Genomic DNA, 16,221 nt, shown 5'->3' with positions numbered 1-16,221 from the left:
CTTTCTTCTCGAAGTCAGTTTCTAAAAGCGCAGCAGGAACTTAAGTGCACAGCCTCATGGATCTTCACCGCGTCAAAGCGCACTCTTGAGTGAACATCTCGGCATAAGTCAGCAGCATTCCTTGTAACAAACAGATACATAGACTTAACAGCAGTTAGTTGGAAGTAGCGAGGGTAGGCAGTCTACGCAGCTTTGCGGACTCTATTATGCGCGAAAAGGAACGGTGTCAACAGGCACTTACAGGTAGAACCCCAATTTTTGATAGAAGCGACTTTTTTTTCTTTTTATGGTCCTATGGACTACTACCACGTTGCTGTCATATCTTTGATAAATGACAATACACTGTCACCAACACGATTTACTTGCACAAATTGTCTACTTTCTGAAGGTAAAGCTGACATCAAACCGCAGACTGATTTAAAAACCACTGATTTACAACGTCAAGGCCTTCCTCCGGCCTATGAAATGACTCGGGCAGTTATAAAGGAGCATACAATTTAACGCGGACTCGAGCCACGGTGCAACTCGGCTTTTCTCCCCGCCAACAAACATTGCCATATGTGAAAGAAGTGGTAAGTGAGAGAGAGAAATTCTACGACTGACTGGGTATTGAGTGCAAGACCTTTTAATGAATAGATTTTGTATGTAAACTTTGCGAACTTCACCAGGAAGCTTATTGGCACGCGAGCATGACATTTCGCATTACCCAGTATCCATGATTATTTCTGTAATCTCCATTCATCACGGCAACAACCGGCGCACTTTAACAGAAAGTGTTCCCGCGTATCCCACTGAGCACCATAGTTGCAATCAGACCTTTGCCTTTTCGCAGTCCCATTTAAATAAAGCGGACAGCAGTCATGACGCATAATGAAATGTACGAATTTTCCGGTTGGACTAAAATGCTCCATCGACATTCTGTTTTCAGAGTTGGCTGGAGTAATATTGGTAGTTCTGTGGAAAAAGTATCCCACAAATTTTGACATATTTACATAACATAATTCTCGTTTCCAAATATATTTCCTAAGTGCTGTCACACAATTTGGTGGACTTTGTCCAGTCTATGCTTTCTAAACATGCGAAGTCTTCAGTACGTAGGAGTGTTACCGATGAGGCAACGGTTGTGGAGGTACGAAAGCAAATGCACTAACGTATCTCCATATAACATTTCTTTTGTTTCTTCACAGCCATGCCTATTGTGACTAAACAAACAACGTTTAAACTCTATCCATACAGTTCAACTGACATTAATAAGGAATTATGGTAAACTTGGATTGTGTGAGGAAGAATATTACATTTCTCTGCAGTTTGCAATTAAATACCAGATACTTAGATTTTTTCACACTAATTTTTAAATTTTTCCTAAAGCTCTAACTCATTGGCTATATTCGTCTTACTCATTACCATGACACCACTTTCACCGCGAACTAATTCACAGGCAATAGCAGACGTGACAACGTCACAGGATCATTAAACTTGACTTAGCTACACTAATGCCTTAAGGGATAAGGCCAAGAAGATTGTACAGTACTGAATACTTTCCTCTTTGTGTCTTACAAAAATACCTTTGTCGTCATAATTTGTCCAACATGAATCGGTTTTTATTACTCAAGTTTGTACAAAGAAAATCGCAGCAAAAATTAAGTGTCATAAATTTCAATAATAGTTTTAAAACTGTTGGCAAGAATAACGATTCAGTCTATTGTGGAACAGCACAGAGTCAATCTATAGAACATTAAAAGTGAAGGAAATCAGTTGACTTTGAAGATATGGTTTTCGACACAGAACACCGAACAAGAGAAGTAATGAATGTAACATTAACTTAACAGGGCCAGTCCACTCGTACTTTCAAGGCATTTACAGCTAATCAGTAAATTTCACGCTCGTTATTGCAGATGAAACGCTGTTCACAAAACAAGAAAATATGTATAATTTATCAAGTTGGAGTAATGGAAGGGAGCAAATATTCAAGGGAATATCTGTTCGTTCGTCACGGTTTTGTTAAGGCGGGGATACTCAATACACTGCAGCATGAGACGCAATAATAAAGGCGTTGTGCATTGCGGAGGCTGCTATTCACGAGATTCCTAGAGCCCACTTTACAAAATAAATTAGGAAATATGTCATTTTCTTCAGCGTGCATCTCGCGTAACGATCACATCGCTGGAAATGAGAGAAATGGACTAGCATCCACAGGTATATCATCTGGCGTATCATCTGAGAACAGAACAGGAAAAGGGGGATTACTGCACTATTCAATACACAGCCATGCAATGCACAGTGGCACGCGAAACGCAAATGTATATTCATCCACCGTGTACTTCATTCACAAAATTTCAAACATAAAGCCTAATTAACGATGGAAAACATGCCAAAACATGTCTGAATAATAATCAAACGCAGCAGTGGCGTTAAAGTGAAATCAAAATTGAATATAATCGGCGAAAGTGTTGGACAAAGGCAGCTGGTTGTATGCGGTATCTTCTATTTCAGTTGGTCCAAGGGATGCTCTTCCTCAGTCGTTCACTTGTAAAGTATCTTCTTGATTTCCTTCCTAAGACTTCGTCCACATAGACATTCGAGGGGATTTCGTCTCTTCCTAACTACATCCGCGGTAACTTTTTATACTGTAACCGATGCTAACTAACAAAAATAACGGCAGTAAGGCACAGTTGGTTTCGGAGCATTTAGTAATGGACGATTATAAAAAGGTAATTTGCTATGAATATATATTCGCATGTGCTTTGCACGAGTTGACGCGTTCCATACTGGAGCGGCATAATGCTAATATTCTGCGACATCAAAAGGAATTTCCAGTTTTCCTACTTAACATTTCGACGAGGAACTCCAATTATTTAACTTGCTTTTTATGTCACAGAGATCTATTCATCACACCCTCAAAACGTTACTGATATAATCAACGATGTTTGTTTTGTTTCTAAGGTCATATGCGTCCAAGTCAGAACCTTAGAACACTAATACGAAAGAGAAGTTGAAAACGACTACACGTTAAGCCCAACGGATGGCAGGAAAGAGAGCTATCAATAAGGTCTTCGTCTTGGAGAAAGATACATAAAACACGCCGTAGAAACAACTGAGGTTCCGAAGTAAAGATTAAATGCCCTTCGCCATATTGCTACGACGGATAAAGAATAAAACGCGGTAGACAGCCCGCGCGTCGATCGGTAAAACGGCCGTTGCAAGAAAAACTTTCCTCTTTTAAATGACATTTTCGCAACGACTACTCCGGTTATTATGATTTTCAAAATTTCCGTTTCCACTTCTGAATCATTTTAAGTGGTTCATCTGCAGAAACTTTACTGAACCTAAACAACCCAGAATAAGTGTGCATGAATCTGGATTGATAACCGACAAAAATTACACACGTGCTGAAAACACAGCAATTTTCAACATTAGCAAAATAACTAAAACGGATGTGAGGTTATGTGGCTCATGTCAGCATTCGTCATACACGCCATCTGTACAAATTATCACAATACACTAACTCGTCATGAAAATGAGTAATAAAACAGCCAGATAAACAAAGCACTTCTAAGTAACTTTACCGGTGTATACCGGAAAGACATATATCTTGTAAAACTGTTGTTTCTATACGTACCAGGAACATACACCACACTGGTCAAAAACAAACGGGAGACAGCTTAGACGAATTTACATCATTCCCAAGGACTTTATTTTATGTGCATGCAAGCGTCTTGATACAAAACCTTCGGCAGCACGAACTGTACTCTTAGGTGTGAAGCTACAAGGTAATGGAAACAACTAGTGATGTAACATTTTATTAAGTGCGGTAAAAAACACAAATCAATACATCAGAAAATAAGTTAAAACGCTACGTAGTCGTAAGGATATGTGTAATATCACGGTATAACTGCAAAGTACTCATTATTGGTTTCAGCTTAACCATTTGAAAACGGTTTAAAAGTCGAAAATGGTATCGTGTAAACTGTAAAAAATAATGTACTCCATGGCGAAAATGTTGTCAACAAAAAAATTCAACGAGACTGCGAACCGAAGACAAGCGCAATTATGTGCAGTCATCTCTTTGGTGGTTATGCAGGTGCCATGCGCACACTTGGGTCTCCAACAGAGACAAAGTAAAACAAAGCAGACAGCAGAGAACGTTATCTTACCTGGTTGTCCGGATTGCGAACTGCGAAAAAGCCGACGACTCTTACGACCTCGTGCAGCAGGTCGTTCTCGCTCGCGTGCGAGCAGTACCACAGCAGGTAGGACGCTATGTGCCGGAACTGCAGCGAGATTCCCTCAGCGCCGAGCACGCTCTGTGAAAGAACGGGGAAATAGTTACAGCATCGCTTCAGAACAATGAAATCAAGTCATCAGCAATTACGATGGTTTGTGAAACTCCCTCAATGTAAGTACCGATACTGCAGGAAAGACGATCTCAACGAGAACCTTTGAGTAAACAACACAGCATATTTCCGGGCGCAAAAGGCAGTAACTGTCAACTGCGTAATTCATGATCCTGGTACAGTACGAAATAGTGTCAATAACAATGAAAAAAATTATCCCACATCCTTTTATAATATTTTTAACGTGCGTTGCTACTAATTGTACGCGCTACTGGATTCAGATTTATCACTAACTAATTACAGATCATTCATCAAAGAATTGGTATTACAATTTTTTTTATTTACGGGCATGTGCACAGCCCTTGGAAATAATGAGTTCACTATGTAAGTGTGTGTATCTATTGTATTCAATCTAGCTTTTCTCCTTCATCAGTCCCCGAGCCAATGGAACCAGTAGTCCAACATACATATCATCATGCAACAGACAATCCTCTACGCTATAAAATTCCACAGCAGTGGAGTAAATATACACTAATAACCAAAAATTTTAAAAAATGAAACGGAAAGTGTAATTTAGTTCAGAAAGTTAACATTGTCATCGAAGTTTGATTAATAAATACACTATGGCGAAATCGGCGCAGATTAAATACATCAAGAAAGCAGTTACACGCTTACAAGTATTTAGCCGGCCGCGCTGGTCTTGCGGTTCTAGGCGCGCAGTCCGGAACCGTACGACTGCTACGGTCGCAGGTTCGAATCCTGCCTCGGGCATGGATGTGTGTGATGTCCTTAGGTTAGTTAGGTTTAAGTAGTTCTAAGTTCTAGGGGACTGATGACCACAGCAGTTGAGTCCCATAGTGCTCAGAGCCATCTGAACCATTTTTTACAAGTATTTACAACCCTTACAACGTATATCGCTTCAGTGACGTGCCCAACACGTTCGTTGCTGTGGCTATTTAACGCAGGAAGGTATACAAACTATCTTATCAGTTTAAACGTCTTTCTCTTGCTGGAGTCTAATATTTATTAAAGTTCAAGACGTTTTCGCTGTTTATATCAAATGAATTTTCAGTTAATTTAATCTGGAGTAACACAGTTTTGTTTTTACGCGTACTACTTATAAATTTTGTCGTGAACTGTTTCGAAATTTATAAGTACCCCACGTAAAAACGAAACTGCTTCACTCCAGATTAAATCCACTGAAGATGCCTTTAATACAAAAACAGAAACGCAATACTGATGTGGCTGTATGGAAGATTATACTTCCAGGCGACACATTTAGTATTTTAGGAAATAACACAATATCAATGGAGAAAGACACTCTTGGCACAGATGATAAATCATTTTTATACATAGTGTAAAATGGGCAACAAGTTTTTAAAATGCTTTTAAGTAACAAAGCTCTTCTTTCAGCCCGTAATACGCAGACGAATTTTCAATCAACTGCTGATCAGAACGCGATATATTCGTAGTGAGCTTCGTAGTAAACCCTCGATCAATAGCAAAATATAACATTATGTTGCTACTTTAACCATAAGTTACATATGATATGAGAACCAGAAAACCCCGAATCAACTGCCGTCAATGGCTGCTCTCGCTTTGGCGGGAAAGGGGTGCAGTAATAATTCGCCGACAGCTTAACAACTGCAATATTTAATTGCATGCTTTTAATACATGGAAGAACTGAAAGACTGCTCACAGTTTTGTTGCTTATGGCTCATTAGGCACTATGAATTTTTTAAATGACAACCACTGGCTGAATTTGTAATATTTGTGTTATTCCAGCTACGGCTGTTACTTCACTTTCATACACCTGGACTTGCACACAAGAATCACGAGTAGTTCAAAAGTAACAAGATTAAAATAAAAAATTACAAACTTAAGACGAACTAATGTTAAATGATAATTGTCACAGTATGGGCAAACTTGTTAGCTTACCATATGGTTTTGAGAACCCATGGCTAGTCGGAAGAAATATCAAATACACATAAACTTCTCCGACATACAGTCGTGAACCGACATAGGTTTATGAAATGACCCATAATAATACGTAAGGGAAATTAACTGATTTGCATTGACGCATGTTACTCAATTATTAAACGCATGGATAACCCCAGAGTGGTCACCGTGGTGATAATTTAAGCAACGATTTGACGATATAATATACCGTAACATCTCAGACGATAAATATGGTTAAATCGAACTGTGAAACTAAGTCATCTGGGAAGCTGCAGTTTATATTACTTCATCCATTTGGTAATAAAATTACCTTGCACTAACATAATCACAAATTCAGATTTAACAGTGAAACAAAAGAGGACGGGACAGAAGCGTTTTTACTAAGTTAGCTGAAAACCACGACGTTGTCCGGGTCAGAGCGTGCGGCATGGGAGAAGGCGCATATCTCATTAAGGCTATTATGAATGCAGTTATTCTGTTACTGAGATAGTTTTGTCACGATGCGTGGCAGTGGAGATCGTTTTGTCGCGGTGCGTGGCAATGGGTGAGTGTGGTGGGCAAAAATCCGCGACATATGGAGCAATAAAAGCCATCCGGAGTGGCCGTTGGGTTCTAGGCGCTACAGACTGGAGCCGAGCCACCGCTACGGTCGCAGGTTCGAATCCTGCCCCGGGCATGGATGTGTGTGATGTCCTTAGATTAGTTAGGTTTAATTAGTTCTAAGTTCTAGGCGACTGATGACCTCAGAAGTTAAGTCGCATAGCGCTCAGAGCCATTTGGGGCAATAAATACTCTTAGGTAAATATACACTACCGTTTGTGGAAATTGCAAACGTAAGTAGGAAACGCATGAATTCAATTTATTTAATACCACAGACTACGTACATGACAAGTAACAAATGATTACCTTTTCAAATCTATACATGTCTTAAGCCCAACTATTGAGTATGCGTGTGGCCACCATGCGCTACAGTTAGAGCTGCTATACGCTGTGGCATTGAATCAATAAGGTTCTGAATACGTTCCTGAGAAATTTACCTCCACGCAGTTTGTATCCGAACCCCTCAAATCCGAGACACCAGTTACTGCAGCACCGTGACGCACCAGCTGCCGACCAACCTTATCCCAGACATGATCGATGGGCGACATGTCTGGCTAACGTGCAGGCCACGGAAGCGATGCAACCCGTCGCTCTTCGAAGGAGGTCTGTACATTCCTCGCAATATGTGGATGGGCATTGTGCTATTGAAATGTGGCCTGTGGAAATTCCTGAAGCAGGGGGAGTACCTCTGGCTCCACAACCTCCGTTAGGTACCCGTTGCTGTTCAAAGAGCCCGCAATACCTACGAGGCGAGATCGGTTGAGCAGACGCCGACGAACCCTCGATGCAGACAAGTTCACAACTGTTGCAGTGCTCCAGCGACGAGCCAACACTGTGGATGACGACGTACGGTCCGTACTGGCCATGCAGGCAAGACGACGGTCATCCCGTGCTGTGATTATGTTCCGTGGTCCAGTTCCTGCTCATTGCTGCGTACGGCCTTCACTTTTCCACTGCTTTCACCCACGCATCACTGTCGAAGCAGCATGCCCTGTACGAGCCGAAATGTCATGGTATGACAACCCCGTTTCCCGGAGACCGATCGTTCTGCCCCGTTCGAACTCTCTCACATGCCGATATGGCTCCCTTTGACGTCGACGAGGCATACTGGCACTCACTGTATTGTTTCCACCTTGTGTGACATCTCTGCACCGATTACACTAGGCGCAACACCGACCCTGTCGGACCGACACGAGGGGACTCTGCTTGGCCTACGTGTACCCCATCTCGCTGCAAAACGTATCACGTATTGTTTGCACACCCATAGCCACTTCCACCGAGTGTGTCGCTATTCGGGTAATTCCTTTTCGGCGTTGCACTTTTCACGCCGGCCGTAATGACCGAGCGGTTCTAAGCGCTTCAGTCCGGAAACCCGCGACAGCTCCAGTCGCAGGTTCGAATCCTTCCTCGGGCATGGATGTGTGTGATGTCCTGAGGTCAGTTAGGATTAAGTAGTTCTAAGTTCTAAGGGACTGATGACCTCAGATGTGAAGTCCCTTAGTGCTCAGAGCCATTTGAACCATTTTGCGCTTTTCAGAAAATGCAGTGTGTGACTTACAAACATTACTGTATATGTAAACATGTTTTTATTGTTTCAGCCCCGATACACGATAGATCCTCGACGTGTTTCATCCAGACTGTGGTCGGTGGAAGTGGTTGATCGTGATAGGCAGATATCTCAATATAATGCGCGGTGTGGATCACTTAGTTCTCTTAGAAAAACCTATATTCTCTACGACTTTTGATTTTTACCGTATTAGAGAAGATACTCGCCTACAGAATCCTCACTCTGTTCCATACAAAATGGCACTAAAATTACGTTACGCGGACATATTTAAGCGCGGGTAATACCACGGGGCCTGTCCTATGTTAGTGGCAAAATCTTGACATAATAGAATTTAAATGAGGATGGAAAGAAATGGAAATTATTTTATTTCACTAGGCATTTACTTTTCTTTGCATATACATAAGCATAATATCTTGTTTGCACAATACTTGCTTAAGACAATATTTGCAGATTCCTTGTTCGGACTGTAAAGGAACTGTGGTGGGAGATCCAGCTCGTGAGCACGCTACATAAACTACAACTGTCCGTGAGAGAAACATGACTCAACTACATTGGCGCCCAGTATTCGAATTTTTGCGCCCGGAGCCTTGTTGATCGTCATGCTGTATGGTAATGTAACTGAAAATCGCAGCCGTCGTAAGGTGAAGGGCAACCCACATCATAATAAGGGTACTCGTGTTATAATAACCGTTTGCCCCTTCTGTTTGCCAGTCATTATTCTCGCTCCGATGACGGTGCGTGATGCAGAGTCTTGTGTCATTCCATAGTTTTGGAGAATTTAGATTACGCAGTAAAATGACTGAAGAATGGAAAAAGAAGAGGAAGTGGTCAATATGCAGAAGAAGAATAAGCGGAGTGATCGACGAAAACACGCAAAGTTATGAAAAGGATTATACTCAAGAACAACAAGGAAAATGTTTAACAGAAATCAATGTAGTGTATCGTTTGATTATTCACTTGTTACTTACCAGTACTTTTATCTTTCTGTCTATCTAGGTTTCTTTCTGTGTGTGTCTGTCGATCGACGGTAAAGTATGATTGCCGAAAACGCGCTGAGATATTAATAACCAATCGATTTGATATTACCCATCGTTATTTAAATCGGAATGACGAAACGGAGCAAGCATCGTATTATGTCGCGCGAATGAAACAAAAAACGCGTTTTCAGACGTCAAGACCGTAGGTCACGGAGTATGTAGCTTTTCCTAAGAGTGTTGGTCCATATTTCGCGGATTTTTGCTCGCCGCACTCACCCACAGTCACGCACCGCGACCAAACTCCCTTACTAACAGCATGAAACCAAGGGCTAGCTACAACCACAACCACGAGTGGGTAGCAGTGGGTGATCATGGAGAAAACTCTCTCAGTAAGTACGTACATACACACACAGAGAGAGAAGCCTTTTATGTATGGGTATGGAAGACTGTTGGAAGCATACACAAATCGGTTGGCGTACTAAGTATGATGCCAAAAATCCAAAAATATAAAAAATAAGTGAAAGTAATATTAATAACGGGATCCTAAATAGGATAGAAATCAGTATCACCGCCGCCCATTATTAATAGCCCATTATTAACAGCTTCAGACGTCTGATTACTTTACAAATGAACTAATGTGTTAAAAATTTGACTTTAAAGGATGTCAGCCATTTATGGTTGAAGAGACAAACAACTAATTATACTGATTTTATTAGTTTCGGTCAATTCCCCCATAGATTAGGTCTATTTTTTGTTGCCCCTGAAGCTGTTAGTTACGCAACATGCAATAGAATGCGATACCGTTCTACCCGATTAGTAACACAGATGATAGTTCACTGGAGCGAATCACACATTTTTTTATACGAGGGTTGGCACTTAAATAGTGGTAACTATTTATTCACAACCGATACACAAGAGTTACATGTTTGCACCCGTTACTGTCCTTCAAAGTTGTCACCAGCGTTGTGTGGAACCCGTTGCCAGTGATGTGAAAGGCGTAGTATACAGTTAACAGAGCCTTTTCTGTTGATGATGCGAATGGAGCGGTCTACTGCCTGTCGAATCTCAGGAACAGTTCTGAAGCGAATGCCACGAAGTGGTTCCTTCATATTCAGATCCAATCAAAATCACAAGGATTTAAGTCCGGGGAGTATGGTGGATGGTACAGTGTTTACCTGTCCCATCGACCGAACAGAGCAGCCACGGCTTGCGCTGTATGCGCCCGCTCATTGTCGTGCAAAATACTGGGTGGGTTGCACAGACAGTGTCGCCGCTTCTTTCGCAAACATGGTCGCAGGCGATGCTCCAAAAACAAACAGTAATACTGTGCATTGACGGTCTGCCATGGAGGAACGTCATGCGTTAGGGTAACACCATCACAGTCGCACACGAGAATCACCATGACTTTAGACAGCTCCATTCGCACCATCAACAGAACAGGCTCTGATAACGGTATACTACGCCTTCCACGTCGCTGGCAACGGATTCTACACAATGCTGGTGACAACTTTAAAGGACAGTAACAGGTGCAAACATGTAACTCTTTGGCATCGGTTGTGAAAAATAGTTGCCACTATTTAAGTTCCAACCCTCGTGTAACTCAAGTACCACTATGACATTATGTAAACAGTAACAGATATAAAGAAACACAGATCATCCGCAGTAAGCAACATTACTTAAACGTTGTGTGAAGTCGCTAAAATGACTGTTTCCAGGATGAAATTTTCTCTCTGCGCCGGAGTGTGCGTTGACATGAAATTTTCTGACAGATTAAAACTGTGTGCCGCACCAAGACTCGAACTCGGGATCTTTGCCTTTCGCGGGCAAGTCCTCTACGAAGTGAGCTACACAATCACGACTCACGACCCCTCCTCACAGCCTTCATTCTGCCAGTGCCTTGTCTCCTACCTTCCAAATTTCACAGAATACGTATATCTTGACGTGTACATATGAACCTAATTGTTAATAATAAGTGATTATGTCAACTGCCGTCAATTATTACAATCAAAATGGATTCGGACCATTACACGGTCTTCCTAATACTGGGGAATATTATGGTGTAGCGCAATCCTGAATAAAATCAAATTCTTTTCAGAAAAATAGTGTTGCCGCTCTTCTATCCGTTAAGTCAACAATACAGAACATACATAGCAACGGCGCTATTACACACTATTGGAGCACATCAGTTTTTACATAAATGCCTGTAGATGGGTTTTCATCCAGGACAACATGCTGGGTCCTGTCAGTCGATCTGGTCAGATATCATGATAAGATCGTATTTTTATTAGCAGATTATCTATGACGTACTACATCAATAATGGTTATTAGACAGTGTTATTTTTCAAATGGTTTCTTTTTTCCAGAATGAGATTTTCACTCTGCAGCGGAGTGTGCACTGATATGAAACTTCCTAGTAGATTAAAACTGTGTGCCGTACCGAGACACGAACGAACTCGGTACCTTTGCATTTCGCGGGCAAGTCCTCTACCAACTGAGCTACCCAAGCACAGCTTCACAGAGGTTAGGGGACGAGGTACGGGCGGAAGTGAAGCTGTGACGGAGGGTCGTGAGTCGTGCTTGGGTAGCTCAGTGGTAGAGGACTTCCTGCTAAAGGCAAAGGTCCCGAGTTCGCTTCTCGGTCCGGCACACAGTTTAACTCTGCCAGGAAGTTTCATATCACCGCACATTCTGCTGCAGACGGAAAATTTCAATCTGGAAATATCCACCAGACTGACAAAGCCATAGCTCTGCAATATCCTTTCTTCCAGGAGTACTAGTTCTGCAAGTTTCGCAGGAGAGCCTCTACGAAGCTTGGAAGGTAGGAGGCGATGAATTCATTCTGGAGTGCTACTGGAAGACTGGGAACGCAAGTGGAGTGCAAAGGCAGTTTACTGTGAAGTTTCAAGGAGATGCACCAGCGCGACTCACTATTCTGTGAGGCAAAAAGCTCGTGAGACAAGAGTTCCAAAAACGAGCGTCCATCGTATTTTGAAACGCGTCTATGGAGAAGGGTTATTTCTAGATTGCTCCACGCTCTGAATGAGGATGATCATGACCGGAGATTTGAATTTTGTAATGTATATAAAGCGCACAGCACATACAGCTCCCATATACGATTGTTTGGAGTGATGCATGAAACCACTTTTAATTAAATGGTTCAATTAACAGAGGGATAAGACGAAGAGGTAGTGCCGATTACCCTCCACGCTAACCAGGTATGACCCCCCATGGACTTTTTTCTAGGGAGGCATGTGAAACACAATGTTTATAGCACAAGATCAGCTACACGCAATGAGTTGAAACTAGCCACAACAACAAGGAACATATTGGATTCTATCGGTCAACGTTATCAGCTGTGTCTGGGCCACAATGTCCATCAATTTGAACACTTTCGATAACTTCCTGGTTTCAACATTTGTGCACATTATTTCGGATTCAGAAATTTTTCCATATATTACGGTGATAAAAAGTGTTTACACATTTTTGTGATACCATGTACATATGAAACCATACCGTTGATCACAATCATCAGCTTTTCCTGCTCTGTTGGTGAATCCTTTTTCAGTCACGTTTTTAAGGTTTGGGAGCTACCCACCCTTCCCCCCCCCCCCCCCCCCCCCCCAACGATCCCATTTTATGTAAATATGAGCTGTGTGAAATCTGGTCTCAGTAGGTTAATGGGGAAGGGAACCCTAAGATCACCAAAATTGGAAATGCCAGAGGAAACAGAGAGCCATCAACTGCATAAAAAGTCTGCAGGATAAATTTATTGATTACCTAATGTAGTCTATTAGTTTCCCCTCAGCCTCCTTAAACGAATGCGTTTTCATGTCACAGATCATATTAGTTGGGTGACGTGACAAGTCAGTGACCCCAAGACAGGAAGAGAACAGAGTGACCTCATCCCTGCAGACTTTCTCTTTCAAGGGAAAGTAGCAGTCGTGGCGTCTACCATGTTTTCTTCTATGGTTCATTTACAGAACAGAATGTAGTTACTAGGATATTAATTGAATAAAATAAGCGAAAGTCAGATGCTGTTCTGCACACAATCGTTAATGGTTTCCTTTTACAAAGTGCATGTATGAAAATTAACTTTACATCAAATTTCCATACAAGCTGTGCGAGAAATGATAATTTACTGGGAAAAAGCATTAATTGGGACACAGGAGCTGGGAAACTGCAAACGAAAATTGAAGATTCATATCGACTATGAAGGCAATTAAAAGAAAAAGAAGTTACTGTAATGGTATCATACAGTGTTTGGATATCGTTTATCGTACCTGTCTCTTATTCTATCACGGTTGCCACCTTTCGTCCAAATTCGCCTTCTGAATGCAAAATGAAGATGTTCAATGTGAAACAGAATCTTGCGACGAAAATGTTGAAAAGATTCAAGCGAGACTCGATGAATCCCAGAAACGATAAATAATGATGACACGTTCCGTTCGTCCGTCCTCTAAGCTCCGCTCGAACCACAATCGCGTCCGTAGCCAGAATCTACGCAGCCTTGGCGACTTGCGGCGCGCGAAACAAATTACGCAACACACTGCCCCGTGGATTTACTTGGAAACATTTATCGGCAGCCCCAGATAAATTATCAGCTCTGCTACACTACTATTCAGTTTAAATAAGGAACGCCGGAGTCTCTTTGATTGCGAGACACAGTTAAACTTTTCACATCTTCAAAGTCAATAATTCTTAATGTTCCTGTAAATACTTTCAGGTAAGATTCCGACCATTGTACTGGAAAATGTCCGCTGTTGACACTTCAACACCGCATCCAACTAGTTAATTCCAACTCCCGCTGATGTTGTTGTTGTGGTCTTCAGTCCTGAGACTGGTTTGATGCAGCTCACCACGCTATCCTATCCTGTGCAAGTTTCTTCATCTCCCAGTACCTAATGCAACCTACATCTTTCTGAATCCTCTTAGTGTATTCATCTCTTGGTCCCCCTCTACGATTTTTCCCTCCACGCTGCCCTCCAAAGCTAAATTTGTGGTCCCTTGATGCCTCAGAACATGTCCTACCAAACGGTCCCTTCTTCTCGTCAAGTTGTGTCACAAACTTCTCTTCTCCCCAATTCTATTCAATACCTCCTCATTAGTTACGTGATCTACCCATCTAATCTTCAGCAATCTTCTGTAGCACCATATTTCGAAAGCTTCTATTCTCTTCCTGTCCAAACTATTTATCGTCCATGTTTCACTTCCATACATGGCTACACTTTCAGAAACAACTTCCTGACACTTAAATCTATACTCGATGTTAACAAATTTCTCTTCTTCAGAAATGCTTTCCTTGCCATTGCTAGTCTACATTTAATATCTTCTCTACTTCGATAATCATCAGTTATTTTGCTCTCCAAATAGCAAAACTCCTTTACTACTTTAAGCGCCTCATTTCCTAATGTAATTTCCCCACCATCACCAGATTTAATTAGACTACATTCCATCATCCAAGTTTAGATTCTGTTGATGTTCATCTTATATCCTCCTTTCAAGACACTGTCCACTGCGTTCAGCTGCTGTTCCAAGTCCTTTGCTGTCTCTGACAGAATTACAATATAATCGGCGAATGTCAAAGTTTTTATTTGTTCTCCATGGATTTTAATTCCTACTCCGAATTTTTCTTTTGTTGCCTTTACTACTTGCTCAATATACAGATTGAATAATATCGGGGATAGGCTACAACCCTGTCTCACTCCCTTCCCAACCACTGCTTCCCTCTGATGTCCCCCGACTCTTATAACTGCCATCTGGTTTCTGTACAAATTGTAAATACCCTTTCACTCCCTGTATTTTACCCCTGCCACCTTCAAAATTTGAAAGAGAGTATTCCAGTCAACATTGTCAAAAGCTTTCTCTAAGTCTACAAATGCTAGAAACGTAGGTTTGCCTTTCCTTAATCTTTCTTCTAAGGTAAGTCGTAAAATCAGTATTGCCTCACGTGTTCCAATATTTCTACGGAATCCAAACTGATCTTCCCCGATGTGGACTTCTACCAGTTTTTCCATTCTTCTGTAAAGAATTCGTGTTAATATTTTGCATCTGTGACTTATTAAACTGATAGTTCGGTAAGTTTCACATCTGTCAACACCTGCTTCCTTTGGGATTGGCATTACTATATTCTTCTTGAAGTGTGTGGGTATTTCGCCTGTCTCATAAATCTTCCTCACCAGATGGTAGAGTTTTGTCAGGACTTACTCTCCCAAGGCCGTCAGTAGTTCCAATGGAATGTTGTCTACTCCAGGGGCCTTGTTTCGGCTCAGGTCTTTCAGTGCTCTGTCAAACTCTTCACGCAGTATCATATCTCCCATTTCATCTTCATCTACATTCTCTTCCATTTCTATAATATTGTCCTCAAGTACATCGCCCTTGTATAGACCCCTATATACTCCTTCCATCTTTCTGCTTTCCCTTCTAACTCCCGCTGATAACCACAACAATAAAAAATAATATACAACTAAAAATCAATAGGGAAAGTAGCACATGTAACCTATGCGTAGATGTCATGTGCCATATACGGTTTCATGGGCTTTCCGACCTTAGTGTTTCCGACCCTTTCGTAAGTGACGCAGTTACGGTGAGTTTTCCGGACAGCCCTTTTCACTGTGGGTTTTCCGACCACAGCCTCCCCCACTCCTCATTTACGCGTCATTTACCAGTCAGACAGTGTCCTCGCCGACAGTTTTTCTGTATAGTTTCGTGGGCTAAAACTACTTGAGTTATGTACACTGTGAGTAATGGCAATAATTACAACGAAACGGAAGCCGTGTCTTCTCAA

At 41.7% G+C, this 16,221-nt stretch overlaps 1 protein-coding gene across 10 annotated transcripts in view; it reads right to left on the bottom strand.

Moving 5' to 3' along the window:
• Positions 1 to 16,221, bottom strand: part of LOC126272212 (S phase cyclin A-associated protein in the endoplasmic reticulum) — a 554,765-nt gene that overhangs the window by 47,507 nt on the left and 491,037 nt on the right. For all 10 annotated transcript variants that reach the window (XM_049974904.1, XM_049974906.1, XM_049974905.1 and 7 more), the window contains one exon: positions 4,155 to 4,304. In XM_049974904.1, the coding sequence (XP_049830861.1) occupies positions 4,155 to 4,304 (150 nt within the window). The remainder of the gene's footprint in view (positions 1 to 4,154; positions 4,305 to 16,221) is intronic.

The sequence above is a fragment of the Schistocerca gregaria genome, chromosome 5 (assembly GCF_023897955.1).
Source record: "Schistocerca gregaria isolate iqSchGreg1 chromosome 5, iqSchGreg1.2, whole genome shotgun sequence".
NCBI lineage: Eukaryota > Metazoa > Arthropoda > Insecta > Orthoptera > Acrididae > Schistocerca > Schistocerca gregaria.
This window is presented reverse-complemented; position numbering and strand designations above follow the sequence as displayed.